General features: G+C 53.2%; 1 protein-coding gene across 7 annotated transcripts in view; it reads right to left on the bottom strand.

Moving 5' to 3' along the window:
* Positions 1–7,502: 7,502 nt before the first annotated feature.
* The window catches only part of RGS3 (regulator of G protein signaling 3), a 96,701-nt gene continuing 85,422 nt past the window's right edge, over positions 7,503–18,781 (bottom strand). For 4 of the 7 annotated variants that reach the window (XM_023727363.1, XM_023727360.1, XM_023727362.1 and 1 more), the window contains 5 exons: positions 14,057–14,121; positions 10,451–10,552; positions 9,997–10,058; positions 9,241–9,407; positions 7,533–8,461 (listed from right to left, as the gene is read on the bottom strand). In XM_023727363.1, coding sequence (XP_023583131.1) covers positions 8,276–8,461; positions 9,241–9,407; positions 9,997–10,058; positions 10,451–10,552; positions 14,057–14,121 — 582 coding nt within the window. In that variant the 3' untranslated portion in view covers positions 7,533–8,275. Of the gene's footprint in view, positions 8,462–9,240; positions 9,408–9,996; positions 10,059–10,450; positions 10,553–12,967; positions 13,122–14,056; positions 14,122–18,781 lie in introns of all 7 variants that reach the window. The other 3 variants (XM_004372139.1, XM_004372137.1, XM_023727365.1) reach the window with 2 other exon arrangements.

An 18,781-nucleotide genomic window follows, 5' to 3' on the forward strand; every position in this document is an offset into this window, starting at 1 on the left:
GCCAATGGAATTTAAGGGAATGTAATAGTTTCTGGAAACTTTCTCTAAAAAATATCTAACATTCGTCTTTTGCCCATCCCCTCCCCCTCCTCCACCTTTTTTAGCCCTTTCACCCTTCCTTCGATTGGAATGCAGAAATGATGGCTGGAGCTCAAGAAGCCATTTTAGACATGAGGGGGAAGCTACATTTTGAAAATGGTGAAGCAACAAAATAGAAAGGATTAGGATCCCTGACGTTCATGGAACAAGCCCTGGGTTTCCTTTATGTGAAAGAGATACAAGCTTATGTCTTGCACTTTCTGCCACTCACAGAAGAATTCAAACTTTACTTATACAGTGGCTTCTTATCAGGACTACCCTTTTTCATGAGTTTATCCTGTGCAACCCACCAGGCTACCCCACTGGCCTTTCATCCATTAAATAAGTACTGGTTAAGCACTTACTACATGTCATGCACTCTGATAAGTGCTTGGGGATACAGTGAGGAGAAAGGCAGACATGGTCCCTGCCCTCAAGGGCTTTATAGTTGAGAGGAGGAGAGAGACAGCAATGAAAGGAACTCATACATATATATGTAATTACAGTCTGGGACAAGTACCATGAGAGAAAACACAAGGCACTTTTCGAGCAGGCATCAGGGGCAAGCCAGTAGGCAGGGCTGGCAGAGAAAGCTTCCATGAGGAGTGACATCTGAACTGAGATTTGAAGAGGGAGGAGGAGGGAATATAGCCTAGTGTTACGAGTATGGGCTCTGGAGCCACCCAGCCTGGGATCAAATCTCATCACCTTCTTTCTACTGTGTAAACTTGGGGAAAGCACATAATATCTTTGTGCTTCAATTTTCTTTGGAAAATGGAGATTTTGTTAACAAAACACTTAAAAAAGCATTTAGTATGTGCCAGGCAGTATTCTAAGCATTTTACAAGTATTAATTCTTTAAATCTTCCTCACAGACCCAAGTTCGATTCCCACCCAATGCATCTCAAGCTCAGCCACCACTCATCTGTCCGTGGCGTCTTGCGTGTTGCTATGATGCTGAACAAGTTTCAGTGGACTTCTAGATTAAGATAGACTAGGAAGAAAAGCCTGGTGATCTACTTCCAAAAATCAGTCACTGAAAACCCTATGGATCACAGTGGTTCAATCCGCAACCGATCATGGGGATGATGCAGGACAGGGCAGTGTTTCATTCCATTGTGCATGGGGTCACCATGAGTCAAGGTCCGACTCGACAGCAGCTAACACCAACAGCGGCTTCCTTATGGTGTACGTGCTCTCCCTTACACCACAGATGGGTAAAGTGGAAAACTGAAGCAACTTGCCCAAGGTCACACAGCTAGGAAGTGGCAGAGTGGGGAGTTACCCCAGGCAATCCGGCTCCCGTGTGTCCTCAGGACACTATGCCCTAGTGGTTGATCATAATAGCTCTTAACTCATGGCATTGTTGTGAGGACGAAATAAGAAAATGCTAGTCAAGTACTTAGCTCAGTCCCTGGCAAACAGTAAGCACTCAATAAATGTTATCTATTATTATCATCATTAGCATTATTATCAGCTAAGGGAGTGGGGAGAGTGTTCCAGGCAGAGGGAATTCTATGTGCAAAGGTCTTGAGATGGAAAGGAGAGCAGTGCTTTCGAGGACCTGAAGGCAGACCAGCAGGGCTGTAGCTCAGAGAGCTACAGGCTGCTTTCGTCCATCACAAAACATTATTGAGTGGGACCTGTTATTGTCCCCTCTTTATAAATAAAGAAGCAGTGACTCCAAGAGTTTAACTGGCTTGCCCAAGGTCATGCAGCGAAGACGTATCTGCGCCTGGTCTCGAATCCAGGTGGGTCAGCCTCCAAAGCCCAGCTCCTAATCCCCACTCTCCACTGCCTTAGAATAGACAGAGCTCCATGGAGCAAGCCAGTTCCTGAGCACGAAGACGTCAGAGGGAGAAGCAATACAGCTTGAATATGTCAGCCTCAGATGTTCTTCGGAGAACACTTTGAATACCACTCCTTTTTTTCAGATGGGGAAACTGAGGCCCAAGGGGAAGGAACTTGCCGCAAATTGGCAGCAGAACCAGACCTAGATGCTGAGTTCCTTCCTCTCAGTCCAGGGCCCATCAGCTTTGCCTGCTGCCTCTCCAGAGCCTGCTCATCCCCTTCATCATTTGTATCTCTTCCTCTGGGGTTTGTAAACTAAGCTCACTTTCCTGGAGGGGCTGCTCTGGCCCCACTCAATGTGGTGGAGGGGGGAGGGGGGCGGGGTGGGGATGGAGACTGAGGACTTTACCTCAAGGGATGAAATTTATAAATAACCAGCAGAATCGTCTTCAGGGCACCAGCCTGGCTAGAGGACATGGAGAGCAGTGCCTCAAGGGGCGTGAACCCATACAGACTCTGGGGCAAGTGGTAAACAGACTGCTCCAGCCACATGGGCCCCTGTAGTCCACTGCGGAAGTGGCTACAAACTCTGTCTTTAGAGTCCTAACAACTTGCTGGCGCGCACACACACACACACACATACACACACACACGTGCACACACATACACATCTGCACACACACATGTGCGCACACACATCTGCACACACATACTCATCTGCACACACAGACAAGTATACACAGGCATACACATACATTCACACCACGCAGAGAGACACGCTTGGCCTGGATCGCAGCCCCTAACACCACACAAAGGACCGTCTGCCCCTTTGGAAGGTCCTCAGAGGGAAAAGCTTTATTCTCTTTGTTTTCCAGGAGAAGAAACCAAGGGCCAGAGAGGGGAGGGGCCTTGTCCACGGTCACACAGAGGGTTTAGGACAGATCTGGGAGCAGAACTCTTGTCTGCCAGACCAGCTATCTTATGGTGTAGGTGCTATTCAGCTGCCCCTGAAACGGAAGGTAGGACTCTGCCAAGCCCATGTGGGGCCTAGGGCCCAAACCCCCCTCCTGGGGCCCTGCCTTTGTCCTTGAATCACTGGCCACTATTTAGAAACTGGCCACAGAGCAGATGCGGGGGCTGCTTCCTCCGGTGCAGCTGCTTGGGGCTTGGCCTGACCTCACCTCCTGAGCCGCAGTTACGGCCCTGGGCTGGGCTCTGAGAAGGAATCACGACTAGCCTGCCAGAGGGTGGTCAGGCCTCGGGCCCCTGCCACCACCTGTGTGCTCCCTCTGTGCCTGGCCCTGTGCTGGGCTTGCACATTCCCACATTCCCGCTTGATAGACGAGGTGACTGAGGCTCAGAGAGGCAAGGCAGCTTGTCACACTGGGAACTGAGATTCAACTCAGGACCAACTATCCCCACATAACACGTATCTCTGCCCTCACACCAAGGAGAAATGGCATTAAAAGCCCCAATTTGCTCCTCCAGCAGAGCCACTGCATCTCTCAGTGGCTGGAGGTGTAGAATGTTTCAAGAAAGGTTTAGCTGAGCCTACCTGTAAGTTAGGGCCTGGGGTCTCAGGCCCTGCTCAGCCGTGACATGCTTGTCCACTTTCTCGAAAACTTTATTTTCTCCTTTGTAAAATGAAAATCATAACCAGACCTTTCTCCCAGGGCGCTGTGAGAACAGATGGAGACAAGGCATGTAACACACTTGGTGGGTGCCTTTGTGTGGCTGTGGCTGTTATTTTTTATCCGCAGCCTGGCTCTACCCTCCCCCAACCCTGGCCTTGCCCTCATCTCATTGGTGCCAAGCAGACCCAGGTCAGCTTACAGCTGTTCCTCTTCCCCACATTGCCCCCTCCCACCAAGGAAGGGGCATCCCAGTACCAGGGGGCCCAGGGTACCCCTTCCCTCCCGCCTGGCCCAGCCAGCAGGATAGGACAGCCAAAGCCAGATGCTGGGCAGATGTTGTCAATTATAAGCAAAACAACAGAATACAGGTCTCTTGGGGGCTGAGAGTGCTCAGGGAGAGGCAGGGGTATAGGGGGAGGCGTGAGGAGCCCGGCCTGGAAGTCAGGAGCCTGAGGTTTGGTGGGGAAGAGAGGCAGATCAGAGCAGGCTTCCAGAGCAGGATGTCAGTGGGAGGAATCCAGGAAGGGCACAGGAGGCAAGTGGGGCAGACAGGGAGGCAGGAGCGGGAGCTCAGAGGAGTTTGGTTAGGGGGAGGGGAGCAAGGAGTAAAGCCAGAGAATCGGTTGAGCCTGTAGGTAGTTGCCTGGGCAGGAGACCTGCAGGAATTACTGCTGACCTGCCCCCATTTCCCCACCCCCACCTCAGGGAGACTGACTCCAGATGGAAAGAACTTTAGAATTACCAACGGGATCCCAGGCCCTCCTGAGCTGCCTTGGGAGATAATGAGCAACCCGTCACTGGAGGGAAGCAAGTGAAATTCAAGAAGGGATCTAAGCACTAGGTAACAGTTGGGACAAGATGACCTCTTCCAGGCTGGAGAGTCTAGAAGGCCATATCTGCCCTGTGCCAGGCCAAGACAGCACACTTGCTAACGCCATAGAGGCACGAGGGACTGGACTTGCCAGCGAGGAATGTGGCGGCAGCTGACGCCCCCTACACTAGCATCCCACTGAGTTACACTGCTGTGCCCTCTTCCCTTTCCACCTGTCCATACCTCATTTGCCAGCTGACCCAAACTGCTCCCAGCCCAGCCAAAACTGGGCATCAGCATGGCGACAAGCTCTTTCTGACTTATTCCCTGAAACAGTTTGATTTTGTTCTCCAGCAAAATCATTCCTGAAAGGACAAGGATCTAGGGTCTGAGACTAAAGTCTCCCTGTGGGGTACAGCCCTGGCCTGAGTAACTGGAGGATGGGCTTTGCCACATACCCTGTGACCCTGAATAATGATGTTGCCAACAGCAGCTTGCATATAGGGAGCACACACCCCATGCCAGGCACTGGACTAAGTTTGTTGCAAGCATGACCTCACTTAGTCATTGCAACTCTGGGGTAGCTGCCAGTAGGCACAATTTATTGATGAGAAATTGAGGGCAGAGAGAGATTATGTGATTTATCCAAAAGGTGAACAACTAGTAAGTGGTGGAGCCAGGGACTGACCCCTGAGAGCCTGACTCCAGAGTCTGACTCACCTCTACATCGTGCTCCTTCCTTTCCCTCCACCAAAGGCCTCAGTCTTCCTGTCTGTGAAATGGGGAGGGAAATGGACCTAACAACCTCACAGCTCTGAGACTCCACATTGACCAGCCTGGGATTATCAGACGGAGACCAAGAGGCCTGCCTCTTACCCATATGTGAAAGAAAAATTGGGGGTGGGGGAGGCAGCCCAGACAACATGGCACAGGTGAGGGGACTGAGGCCCAAGGGGGTGAGTGACATCCCGAGGTCCCCCAGGGAGCCCACGTGGGGCCCGGGGCAGGAGAACCCAGCCATCTTTCCAGTCTGCTATCTAGCTGCTCTGTGCAACCAAAGCTGCTTTGAGGCCAAGGGAACCAGGGTGTGAGTAATGGAAACCCGGCAGTGGGGCCTTCCGAAATGGGAATTCCATCTGCCTGACTTTGTTCTCCTGGACTTTGGTTTCCATGGCAACTTAGGGGTGGGAAGGTGGCAGGCCTGGCTCTCGGGGAACCTAAAGAAAGGGAAAGGTGAGTCTCCTTGTGGGCCCAGGGGCTCCTCCAGGGGGAAGACAGCACATAGAAGCCAGGTTAGGCAGGGACTTAAAAGTCCTAGGCTCTGGTGCTGGCTCTGCCCCTAACCGTTTTGGGAGTGGTGGGTGGGAAGTGGTATTATAGTGCTCTCTAGGCCTCAGTTTTCTCAGCTGTCAGGTCCCCAAATCTCAGGCCTGGAAGGAACCTGAATGGTGCCCCTGCTCAGAATTAGGAGCATAACTCTGGCCCCTGCCCTTCCAGCCTTGAGGGACTGGAGGCTCTGAGGTGGGAAAGCTGTTCCTGGTATACAAAGCCACACCAAGCTTGCTGGCCAGGCCCAATGCTAGGCCCCTGCGCACCTGGAGGAATAAGAGCCAGCCCCACTCCTGGAGGGTGCTGGGGAAAGGCTGCCAACATGCACTGAGCACCTGCTGCAGGCTTGGTCCCAGGTTAGGCCCTTCCTGCATACTCGCTTGCTAGACCTTCAACCCAATACTGAGAAGGCAGAGGTGTCTTCTCTGTTTTTGCAGGCTCAGAGAGGAGCAGTGACTTCCCAGAGTTACAGAGTAAGTCAGTAGCAGAGGCAGGATTCAAAAACCTGAGTTGGCCTGAGTCCAAAGCTCAGCAGCTTTTTGAGGCAGACAAGCCCACACCTCACTCCGATGCTGTTTGGTAAGGGCTAACAAGGAGGGGCATGGCTTTCTGGGAAGCAGAGAAGAGGGCTATCTATTGAGCCAGGCTATTGTTGGCACACAGAAGGTTCTTCCAAAACAGTCGTAAGGGTGAGCGGGGAGGAAGGAGTGCCATTTGCTGGGGGGCAGGAAAGTCAGGTACAGCCAGAGGGTTGGTCAGGCTCCCCTCTCCCCCCTGGCCAAGGCCCCAGGCTCTGCAGAGGGGAGCAAGGGTGAAGACCTAATCTCATTGTGCAGGGAGGCCAGTCGGGAGAAGTGGGAAGGGACAACAGCCGCACAGCCCCATGTCTTCCATGGCTCCAAGGCCCCAGTGGGCAGACCTGAGCCCGGGACTCTAAGCAGGGAACAAGATCCAGACCCTTCTGCACCAACTCCTTCCAGCTTCATCTAAGTCAGCCCAGCTGAGCCAGTCCCCATCCCAGGCCATGCTCTGGCCTCTGCCCCAGACCGCGGAAGATTGTTTGTGTGGGTATCAGGGGCCAGCTTCAGCATCAGCTTGGCCTGGGTTCTGGGCCCCCTGCCACCCCCTTCTAGTCAAGTGGTCCAGGGCCTCCCCTATAGTGGGACTTTGGACTGGGCCTTTCCTAAATTGGCATCTCCTGTTGGGCAGGAAGGGAAACAAAGGCACAGAGGGGAAGTCTCCTCCAGGGCCACAGAGAGACTTCCTGTAATTCCTCTCCTGTCACCTCCCCAGCTCTACCTTCTGTCCTGGAGGCCTCCATGAGGCCTGAGATTCTGAGATTCTGGCCCCACCCACCTCCACCAACCATCCCTGGACTACCTGGAAGTTCCATTGGAACCTCAGGGTGTGGCAGAACACAGAAGTGAAGGAACTTGCCGAAGGTCACGGAGCAAGTTGGTGGCAGAGCTCAGACTCCGTCCTGTAGTTGGGAGAGGCCAGCAATCCAGAGCACAGGTTCTCAGCTGGTCAGGCTTAGGCTGAACCCAGTCTCTGCCACTCGCTGGCTGTGTGGCCTGGAGCAAGTTACCTCCCCTGTCTGTGCCTCACTCCCCTCATCTGTAAAATGGGGATAATACCTGCCTCATAGGCTTGGGGTGAAGAAGCGATGATTAACGTAACGTGTGCCGTATAGTGCCTGGCACAGAGGCAGCAGTTACCAGGAACAGCACTCACTGCTGTGTATAGCTTCAGGATGGGAGGCAGCGATGGCAAGACGGGAGAAGCAGTGGATCGACGCCCCAATTTCTAACCCTCCCAGCCCAGTCACCCTGGAAGGCTCGAAACTAGAAACACACAGAAAGGGCCAAGAATGAGAAATAACACAGGCCTTTTATTTGCTCCAGAACTTGGCTGCTGTGTAGTCTGAGGGTGACATGCTTTCCCGGCGCCCATCAGGGACACCCCACCCAGGGGTGCTGGATTTCTGTGAGGTCAGACTAGAGCACCCCCACAGCCCTCATCAGTCCAGAAGGCCTGGCTGCCCACCCTGGACCAGCAAATTCCCTGAAACTGGAAAACGGTGCCTGCCTTTTCTGTCAGGTGGCTTTTCACACAGCGGTTCAAATATTGCACTTGTAAATTAGGGAAACTGATGAGGCAAGGGTGTTTCCTATTACAGGACAACATGCCAAGCATCCAACTACTGTTTAAATAAATAAAATGCAAGAAGGGGGTCTGAGCTGCAAGCCCCAGCAGCCCCCCAGAAGGGCCCCGGAGCCCAGGCCTGGGCCCCCTGTCCCGCCAGCCAGTTCTTTAAGGAACTTGGTCAACGCGAAGTCTCGGCAGCAGGGAGCAACAGCTCTGGATCTGGCTCAGCTGGATCCCCGACCTGTCAGGACGCTTGGGCCCCCTCGTACCGGGGCAACGGGGACCCAACAGGGCCAGCCCTTCTACTCCTCCAGTGGTCTGGGCCTCTCTTGGTCCAGGCTTCACATCCAAATGTCCGTCTGTCCGTCCGGAGATGACGCCTCCAGGGGCCTTCTTGCCCCCTCCGTCGCTGCAGGGGAGGGAGGCAGGTGGGAAGGGGGCCCACCCTGCCTGGTGTGAATGCTGAGCTCTGCCCTGGTGGCCCCTAAAGCGAGGGACTCATCTTCTTCTGGTTAATGAGGTCCAGGTAGAGGTCAGAGCGGAGGAAGCGAGGGTACGAGTCCTTTTCCATCAGTCCAAAGATGCGCTTCTGCGCCAGGTCGAAGCAGCCCCGTGTGACGCTCTGCAGGTTGTTTTTGGTTTGTTCCCTTGTGTCCGAGTCCAGGTTTACCTGCAGGGGCAGAGAGTGACAGGGTCAGGGCTGTGTGCGAGGGCCTGACCCTGGGGGCCAGGTGCTGGGAATCAGATCAATCCAGCCTCTTGCCTCCAAGCCCCCTCTGCTCTACACACAGGGTTCAGAGTGGAGGCCCTCAGGCCAGCGGATTCAAGTCCTGGCTTAATCGCTGGAAGGGTGGTGGAATATACAGGGCCTGAAAACACCACCTTTAGACTCAGGCTGCTTGCATTCAAATCCCAGCAGTGCCATACGTAGGCATACATCTTTAAGCAAATCACTTAAGTGCTCTAAGCCTTAGATTTCTTATCTGTAGGCTAGGAATAACAGTACATTTCTCAGTTGTGAAAATTAAACAAGATCACCCACAGAAAGCACCTTGCACACAGTGCTTGGTACACAGCAAGCACTCAATAGATGTTAACTACTAAGATTAGGCTCTCTGAAACTGTCTCCTCATTTTTTAAATAAAGATAATATTAAAACCTCCTTATTTGTGGGGATTAAGTATGAGAGCATATACATAAAAGGTGCAGCACACACTTGGCATATGGCAGCAGCTAGATTGTGGCAATTTTTATTATTAACAGGACTGTGTTCTTGCCTGGCCCCAGCTTGCTTCCTTTCTGCTGGGCACATGGCCTCCAAGAGTCACTTTGGCCTCTTCCCTTCCTGAGCTGCTGGCTACCTCCTTGAGGCTGCCAGCACCCCCTACCACTGAAGTGCCACTGAACAATGGCGTTTAGGGGAACTGAGGGCCCAGTCTGAGGTCCTACCTCCTTGCATGCCTGGATCGCGATGTATTCGGAAAAGATCTTCTTGGCTTTGGCCGCCATCTTGGACTGTGACTTGACTTTCTTGAAGTCCTCACATGCCAGCCAGAACTCCAGGTTCTCCTCACTAAACTCAGTGCGAAGGAAGGCCTGGAACACTGCTAACCCGTCTATTAAAAGAAACCCAGACCTCAGGTGAGGAAGAGAGCTGGCCTCTCCTGCTCTCAGGACTCCCAAGCTTAACCTCCTGGGGCCTTGAGGGTGGAGACGCTGAAGAGCCAGGAGCCCTGGGATGTGGTCCCAGCCCTGCCATTGCCTCTTTATTGATGGACCTTGGGCAAGTCTCTCCCCAGTCTACACCTCAGTATCCTCATCTGTAAAATGGGGGCCACAAGTCCTCTCTCCTGTAGACCTGAGAGGATCAGATGGGACCCTGCCCATCAGATGGCTAGCTCACTTTACCCAGTATAAGCCCTCAGTACATAGAAATGTTTATGGTTATTCTGGGAATCTGAGTCTGAGCACACAGGTCCCAGCGGCCCTAGCAAGTCACGCCAGCTCCTGTGGACAGGGAGGGGCTGGCAGAAGCCAGCTCCAAGTCCGGACCAAGGGCCTCTGCCCAGGCCCAGCCTCTCCTCAACAGCAGGGACACCTGACTGGACCCAAGAAAGAAGGACAGGCACTCTCTAGCGTCTGGGCAAAGAGGGAGGGAGGCAGGGGAGAGGGGTGGGGGAAAACAGGCCAGCTGGCCCCACTTACATTTGTGAAGCAGCAGCTTCTCCAAGGATTCACCCCACTTGAGGGCTTCCTCTGAGGTGGGCCTGAGGGGCGAGGGAAGGGGCACAGTGAGGGTATGGTAAGGCCCAGACAAGGCTGGGGCTAGCCGCACTTTGTTAACTGCCCTTGGTCCAGAAAGCAACTGAGTCCAGGCCGGAGGCAGTTCCCAGCCACCAACATCTTGGCCCACCCCCTTTCTTGGGACCAGCACCACTTCTGCCCTCCGCACCCCCTCCCTCTCACCTGGCCTCTCAGGGCAGCTGTTCCCCGTGAGGGTTGCTGCTTGCCAGGTACCAGGCTCCCTTAGGAGAGCTTCCATCTCCCCAGAGCTGGACCAAGCCAACAAAGCCCCTTCCACTCAACCCCACCGCTCAACCCTGCTCCCCTGGGGCTAGTGAGTGCCTGAGAGGTCCCAGGGGTTCCAGGGAGAACCTACTTGAATGACTTCATCACTTTGTCTGCCTTGCCCGCTGGCTGGGCCCCGGGGGACTCATTCCGCCGCCTGAAGATACCCAGCTTATTCTTCATGTCCTTGGCTCTGGGGCAGAAGCAGAGAGGGGTGGGTCAGCCTGGCACACTCGGCTGCTGCAAATGGTGGGAGGCAGGGTCGGGGCAGCGTGGGCTGGGGCGAGGGGCACCTACTCCTTCATTGTGTGCCGCCTCTGCAGGTTCCCGTTGCGCGTGAGGTACATGCCTCGGAGCATCTCTGTAGGCCCCCTCACCTCGGGGACCCGGAATGGTCCACAGAGAACACCCCCAGTCTGCTGCCCCAACCCTGCGTCCCAGGTAGGCAGGCGGCGACGGTGCAGCCAGCAGCAGCGGAGCGCTCGCGGGGATCCTGCTGGTTGACTGCACTCCCAAGCACAGTGCTGGGACTCAGACAGAAGGAGCCAGGAAATGGGAGGGACCAGGAGGTGGGGAGCGGAAAAAAAAATATCCCCATTGGCCAACCCGGAGAGGAGCGGGAGCCCGTGAAAGGGGCTTGTGTCTGTAAGAGGCGGCCTCCAGGCAGGCGGGCAGGAAGCCAGATCCAGTTACTTGTGACCGGCCTCCCAGTTACCATGGCGGCGCGGGGTGAAGGAGGAGAAAACAAGTCAGCAAATTGCTGGGAGGGAAAGAGGGGAGGCCCTGCCCACCAGGGTGGTAGGCCTGGCTATTTTTAACTAAGAACCATTTTTAGCCTTGCCACTCCCTCCGGAGGCCTAAGATTCAGTGTTAGGCAAAGCTACTGGAAAGGAAGGGGTTAAATGCCTCATGCCCCACTCCTGGTCCTTAGACCCCCACCACTGGGCACTTCCCAGAGGAAAGCTCCCCAGTCCACCTCTCAGGCTCAGTAACTGGCATTGGACACATACAGTGTCTCAAAAGTGTAAGGACAAATTTAAGCCGTAATAAGAAGTACAAATGCCACAACTTTCAAAAACACCATTTAAAAGTTTAATTATTTAAATTTTTAATACCTATTTTGTTTTGTGACTTTTGAATAATAAAATTTTTATTTTAATTTTTGGTTTCCATCTTTCTGATTGAAAATGGAAAACGCTGACCGAAAGCAAAATTTTAAATTAAAAATTTATCATCAAAGTCACAAAACTAAGTAAGCGCAAAACAAATTTAAATAATTAAACTTTCAAGTCTTCTGTAAGTTTGTAGCATTTATGCTTCTGAAGTTATAAAAGCTTAAAACCGCACAAAGACTTTTGGGACACCCTGTGAAGTTAAGGGAAGTGGATCTGGGTGGAGGTTAAGAGCTGAAGGTCTGGAGCCAGACAGCTGTGGGTTCAAATCCCTGCTCCAACACTTACCAGTTGTGTGGCCCTTGTCAAGTTACCTAACCTCTCGGAATGTCAAGTTTGCTCATCTGTAAACCAGGGATGATAACAGTACCCATCTGCTGGGGTTGTTTCAAGAACTCAGTGAGGAAAATGCACAGCATCTGGCACAAAAGTGCTTAACACATGAGCTGGACAGGAGGCCCAGAAATGTCCTGAGCATCTGGGGCAGCTGCCCAGGGATGGGGACCCTGCTCTAGCAGGTTCCAAGCCAATGAGAGAAGGCAGAGGAGTCAGGGGATTGGGAGTCCTCTGGGTGAGGGCCGAGGTCCTCAGAGAGCCCTGGGACAGCTAGGAGGGATACAGCATTGCTCCCTAGGACAGAGCTCAGAAGCTGCCACCCAGACAGTGCTCTGTGTTGAGAGCCCTGCCCAGGACCACTGCTGAGGACACAGAAGCCCAGGGATGGGGAGGGGCTGCCTGGGGTTCAGGGGACACTCACTCCAACCCACAGACTGCCTCCGTCCACCCGGGCTCCTTGTTTCTCTATGGCTGGAGGAGGCTGAGGCTCTTGGCCAGCCATGCCTTTCCTCCTGGACACCTAGCTGCAAAGCACAGCTGAGGGGCCCTTGGAAGTCCCTGATTCCCATGGGCAAATCTCAGAAGGATGATGGGGCAGATGGATCCCATGTGTCCCTATTTGAGCCCAGACGGCAGAACAGGGGCCCACAAGAGTAAGCTAAAGGAGCCCTGAAAAGATGGAATGAGAGGCCTGGGGGGAGGGCGAGAGTAGGCTTTGTCACTAGGGGCTCAAAGGCTACTTAGCAGGGGTGCTATGGAAAGGGACCTGCCTCAGATGGACTTTGCATCCCCTTAAAAATATCAGGCCCTGGAGCCAGCATGCCAGGCTTCAGATCTCAGCTCCACCACTTAAGTGCTCTGTGACCTTGGACAGGCAACTTAACCCTTTGTGTCTGTTTACTCATTTGTAAAATAAGGATAATCATAAAGCCTAATCTGTAAGCTTGTGGAAAAGATTAAATTAGATAACATGTGTAATGCACATGGAACACTGCCTGCCACAATAAATGTTAGTTATTATTTTTATCATTACCCCAGATTCTAAGAGTCCTCCACTAAGCTTTTAAGAGCGTAAGCTTTAAGCATTCAAAGTGCAGCACCTCTCCAAAAGGAGGCTAGAGTTGGTGGAACCACTATGCATGTGGCTGGCCCTCAGCCCGCCTAGATGCCTGCCCTCTACTGCCATGCACTGCTCCACTCCTGGGAATCCTCTTCCACCCCAGCTCTCTGGCCTTTCGTGGAGCCTCCTCCGCCCTAAAAGTGGTTAAATAAGGACAGTTAGTGCAAAGGACTATTTTTATTTATGCTTTTGCCTTCCCTAGAAAGTGCACATTGTTCTTGGCTGGAGAGTGGGAGAAGCCTCCAGTTGCTGCAGAAAACTGAAGACAGCAGAGCAACTGGGGTAAGAAAGAGTTTCTAGGGTAGTGGACCCTAGCCAAGGTCAAGGCTAAGGAAGAGGGCCCTGGAGGCATCTGGGAAGGAGTCCAGTCCTCCTCCCTCAAGCCCAAAGTGTGCAGAATGGTGGGCACTGCAGGGCCTGGAGGGGAGGGGGCTCCCTCTGGGAGCCACAGTGTGCCCTGCTGTCCCCTCCCCTGTACTTGCTCCAAGTCTCTGGGGCCTGAGAGTACAAGAACAGAGGAGAACCCGCACACACCCCGTTAACTGGCACCTCCTCCAGAAGAAAGTAAAAGGGGCCGGAGAGTGGCCAGAAAGGCTAGGAGAGCATGGGATCAGCTATCTGGGCCAGCAGCGCCCCCTCCTGGCAGCACCCAAGACTGTCAGCATTCAAGACCTCAAGACCAGAGGAGAAAGGAGAACACGTAAATTGTCAGTTCAGCCCTTTCTCAGGTCACAGGTGAGGAGGAGGCCCAGAGGGAGCAAAGGACTTGCTGAGGTCACTCGGCCACTGATTGGCTCAGAGGCTGGGCCAGGGCAACCTGGATGAGGCCCGTGTTGGTTCACGTGCCTCACTCTGTGAATACTAAGGACAGTGCTGGACATTCCGGACCCTGGTGCCCCCACCCTGGGGCCACTGCTAAGCCCCATGATCCTGTTGTTCACTGGTGTCTGGGGCTGTAGGCAGGACTAGTATGCGTGGAGGAGAGGCAAGCCTGAGGGCCAGGAGGAAGAGGGGTGTAGGGGAGCCTCTCTGATCATAAGAGCGAGGGCCGTGGATCTTTTCAACATACAGGTTTTTGCTCTTTCTCTTCTGGGAGGCTTCGTCATCGTCACCAGCGCCGTCGGCCCCGCTTATCTGCAGACAGAAAACAGACACATTGCACCCTAGGTATCTAGGGGCTGCTGCCCAAGCAAGGAGCAGCTCAGGGGGGATCCAATAGCTCCCACAACCGGCCCTCCTCCCCTCCCAAAGCTCCCACCCCTTGTTGGAAACCCCACTGCTGGAAACAGCCGGTATGTGGAATATGGTTTGCTTGGCAGAGCCTCCAGCCAAAGGGGTCTCCTCCTGGTGCGTGTAGGAACCCCGCCTGCTGGGGAGAAGCCAGAGGAACAGTACTAATGGGGGAAGGCACCATCCTAAGCAGTGAGGCAAGCTGGAGAGCAGGGCTCCAGTTGGGGTTCTCCTGTGTGACTGGGCCAAGTTACCACCTCTCTCTGAGCCTCTCTGAGCACATGTTAGGAGCTCAAGAAGTATTTGACCAATGAATGAATCAGGAGTGGGGAAGCAGACCCAGTAAGATGAGTGTGATGGTTAAGGTTATGTGTCAACTTGGCTAGGCCATGATTCTCAGTGGTTTGGCAGATATTATGTAATCATCCTCCATTTTGTGATCTGATATGATCGGCCAATCAGTTGAAAGGCGAGCTTCCTTGGGAGTGTGGCCTGCATCCAATATATACAGATGTTCTGGTAAAGCTTGCCCTCTCTGGATCCTGCATCCAACTTGGCATTCTCTGACCTCCAGTTCTTGGGATGTGAGCCAGGAGCCTGCCATCTGACCTGCAGATTTTGGGTTTGTCAGCCTCTGCAACCACATGAGTCAGAAGTCTCCAGCCTGATGCCTGACACCTGACCCACGGATTTAGGACTTGCCAGCCTCCACAACTGCGTGAGCCATTTCCCTGAAATAAATTTCCCTCTCTCTTTCTCTCTCTCTCTATATATATATACTTCACTGGTTTTGCTCCTCTAGAGAACCCAGCCTAAGACAATAAGTCTGAGACCTTCACTGCTGAATCATTAGGCTGAGACCCAGTCCTGCAACTTCATCATCCACTGCTCCATTGCAGCTCAGATTCTACCCCACCCCACACCCATCTCCTCACCCTTGCCTGTGCAGTGCCCCCTCCCTGGAATCCCTCTCTCCTCTTCCCCTCCATCTCTGCCTCCTCCCAGTATGTCCCTCCTCCTCGCATCCAGACCACTCCAAACTCCCACCATCTCTACTGTCGCTGCTCCATTTCCCTCGCCCGGCCTGAGCCTGTGTGTCCTCATTCCTCCAGGGGAGACCCAGGATCCCAGTAGTGCTGGCCAGGAGCACAAGCCCAAGAAATGCTCCAAGTCAGCAGAAGAGCTAGAGCCCAGAGTGAGCTGGGTGTAGATGCTATGTCCTAAGGTGGGCAGCAGGCCTCCAGGTATGTATAGTAACTCTGACTCTCATCGGATCCACCTGGGCCTCAGTTTCCTCTTCTGTAAAATAAAGAAGATAGGCTAAGCCTTAAAATGCTATTCTTAATTCTGTAAAGAAAAGTGGCCTTATTCTAGATATAGCCAGCAGGAGTAATGACTAGCCTCATTGCAGCAGCCTACCTCCTACCACTGGAGGATGGATGGATGGATGGATGGATGGATGGATGGATGGATGGATGGATGGATGGATGGATGGATGGACGGATGGATAAATGGATGAATTATAACTTCATTTATGGAGTTCGTACTATGTGCCAGACTGGAACCGGCATTATCCAGATGTGGTTGTTGTTAAGTGCTGTCAAGTCAATTTTTTGACTCATAGTGACCCCATGTGGCAGAGTAGAACTGCCCCATAGGGCTTTCTAGGCTGCAATCTTTAAGAGAGCAGAGCTCCAGGTTTTTCTCCCATGGAGTGACTGAGTGGGTTCAAACCGCCAACCTTTCAGTTAGCAGTCCAGCACCTAATCATCGCGTCACCAGGGTTCCTTATTATCCACATACTCATTCATCAGTCCTCACAGTAAATCCATAAAGTAAACTGAGGCTCAGAGAAGCTCAGCAGTTGGCTGGTCTGTCTGACTCAAGGCCCATCATTCTCCCCCAGAGGATGCCGCTATTTGAATGCAAGGACAGGGCACAGCTTGACCGCACACACAGGCACACACCCTCATACGGTATGTGGTTCCAGGGCTCAGGTTTGGAGCCAGGCCTGGGAATAGAGCCTGCCTCCACAGCCTGTTTTTTAGCTATACTATAGGCGTGGTGACAGTCACCCCACGGGGCTCTTGGAAGATTCACCAGAGTAAAGTCTGGGTCTCCTTGGTCCAGTCCTGGCACACAGGGCACCATCAGTAACCAGGGGCTGCCAGTGTTCATTGCCTGGTGAGTGTTACTGCTGTTGCCCCATCACACACACAGGCTACAGTCACGCCGACCTGGCTGGGCAGAGCCCGAAGCCCCCACCCGTGGGAACGGGCCCGCAGGCGCTGGGCTTCCTCCCATTCTAACCTCAGCTTCCGCACTTTATCGACTCCACACAATGGGCCTGGGGACCCCTCCTGCCCCGCCCGCCACCCCCAGCCTCTGCACTGCTGGGAAATGGGCTCTTCCTTCCACTGGGAGGGGATCATCTTCAGCAGGGACAGGCCCACGCCAAGCTGGCCTGATAGAGAGGGCCGGGCAGCTCCAACCCTAGGAATCGGCCCCACAGGCAGCTGAGGGAACCCAGGCACCCGGGGGGGGGGGGTCCTGATGGCCAAGAAGAGAAAGAACTGAGACTGAAAGACAGAGCTCTGCTTCCTAGCCCAGGGAGGCTGCAGCCTCCAGGCTTAGAAGGGGTCAGAGTGGTCCTCAAGTCTCCTCCCACCCAAATCTGTAGCAAGGCCCACCTGGGGGCCCGACAGGCAGACGGACCATCTGCTCACCACTGTCTCTCCAAGTGAGCCTGCCCTGTTGAAGAGCAAATGGAATGAGCACAGCTCCACCCAGCTCTTTCTTCACCACAACTGGGAGTCCCTGGTGCCTGGCCTAGCCTTGCCTGGCTACCTCCAGGGACTGGGAACTCACTGCCTCTTGGAATAATAATTATAATTGTGATTATAATTATAACTATAATAATAACAGTGGTTAAGAGTGTGGAATCTAAACTTCCTGGATTTGAATCCTCATTCAGTCACTTATTAGCTAATTGACCTTAGCCAAGTTACTTCCCCTCTCTGCCTGTTGTCGTTTGCAGTAGAGTAGAGTTGATTCTGACTCATAGCTACCCTACAGGACAGGGTAGAACTGCCCCACGGGCTTTTCTAGGCTGTAATCTTTATGGGAGCAGATTTCCAGGTCTTTTTTCCCCTGCAGAGCAGTTGCTGGATTCAAACCACCAACCTTTCAGTTAGCAGCCAAGTGCTTAACCATCATGCCACCAGAGCTCCTTGCTTTCTGCCTCAGTTTCTTTATTTGTAAATGAGGATAATCATTAAACCTACCTCACAGGGCTATTGTGAAGATTAAGTAAGTTAACACACGTGACATGATTAGCACGGTTTCTGGCACATGGGAGTGCTCAATAAATATTAGCTATTGTGGTTATTATTACTACTTAATGGTAATACTATTACTATTATTTATTAAGCACTCACTACGTGTCTGGCACTGTGCTAAGTGCTTTTATGTACGTGATCTAATTTCGTTTTCACAACAATTCTAAGAACTATTTGCTGTTATTACCCCTGTGTACAGCTGAGGAAACTGAGGCCCAGAGCTGATTGTTAACTGGCCTGGGTTCTCAGAGCTGGCAAGTAGCAGAGAATTTCAGCCCCGGTGCCAGAGCCTGCACCCCTACAGCCCACCCCCTTCTGTGAGCAGGGCTTCACTTGGTTTCCCCTATTGATCCTGATCTGACTTCTGGCCTTCTCTGACCAAGACCAGCCTGGCAGCCCCATGGAACCATGTGGAAACACTGGGTCTAAACTCTGTGATTATTTGTTTAGACATAGGAAACAATTCTTCTTTAGGCTTTTTCTGAAGATGTGCTATCACATCTTGGAGCTGGAAGGCCTCTTAGTGGTCATCTCGTCTGACTTCTAGCCTATGCGGGCAGCACGGGGCAGCAGGACTGGCACCTTCAGCTGACAGCCCCTGTCCAAGCCAGCCCTCTGCAGGGGGAGGGGGAGAAGGAAGTACAGCCGGGGGCAGGGGGAGCACAGCCTGCAGTCTTCACTGTAGAAGAATGGCCAGTGACCCTGGCCCAAGTGATGCCAGGCTGGGGTAAGATTCAATGGCAGCATTTTGGGCCCAGATGCAGGATTTCTTCTCAAGGGTTTCTCTGGCTCCCCTAGAAAAGGGCAGGTGTAGGCCAGTGGGTCTCTTGGGAGCAGCCGGCAAGGTGGGGATCTGGCAGCAGGGGGCACCGTGGGACAACTCAGCTCAGCACAGGGAGCCAGACCATGGGGAGCCAGAGTCACTGGGGAACCCCTCCATGAAGACTCAAAAACCTGTTGCCATCGAGTCGATTCCGACTCATAGCGACGGTATAGGACAGAGTAGAACTGCCCCATAGGGTTTCCAAGGAGCGGCTGGTGGATTTGAACTGTCAACTTTTTGGGTTAGCAGCTAAGGTCTTAACCACTGCGCCACCAGCGCTAGCACTCCCAATTTGTAAGAGAAAACCGAGGCTCGGAGGAAGGAAACAACTTGGCCAAGATTTCAGAGCCGGGAGGAGGAAGAGCAGAGACTGAACACGGGTCCCTCTGACTCCGCAGCCTGA

The sequence above is a fragment of the Trichechus manatus genome, unplaced genomic scaffold (genome assembly GCF_000243295.1).
Source record: "Trichechus manatus latirostris isolate Lorelei unplaced genomic scaffold, TriManLat1.0 scaffold00016, whole genome shotgun sequence".
NCBI lineage: Eukaryota > Metazoa > Chordata > Mammalia > Sirenia > Trichechidae > Trichechus > Trichechus manatus.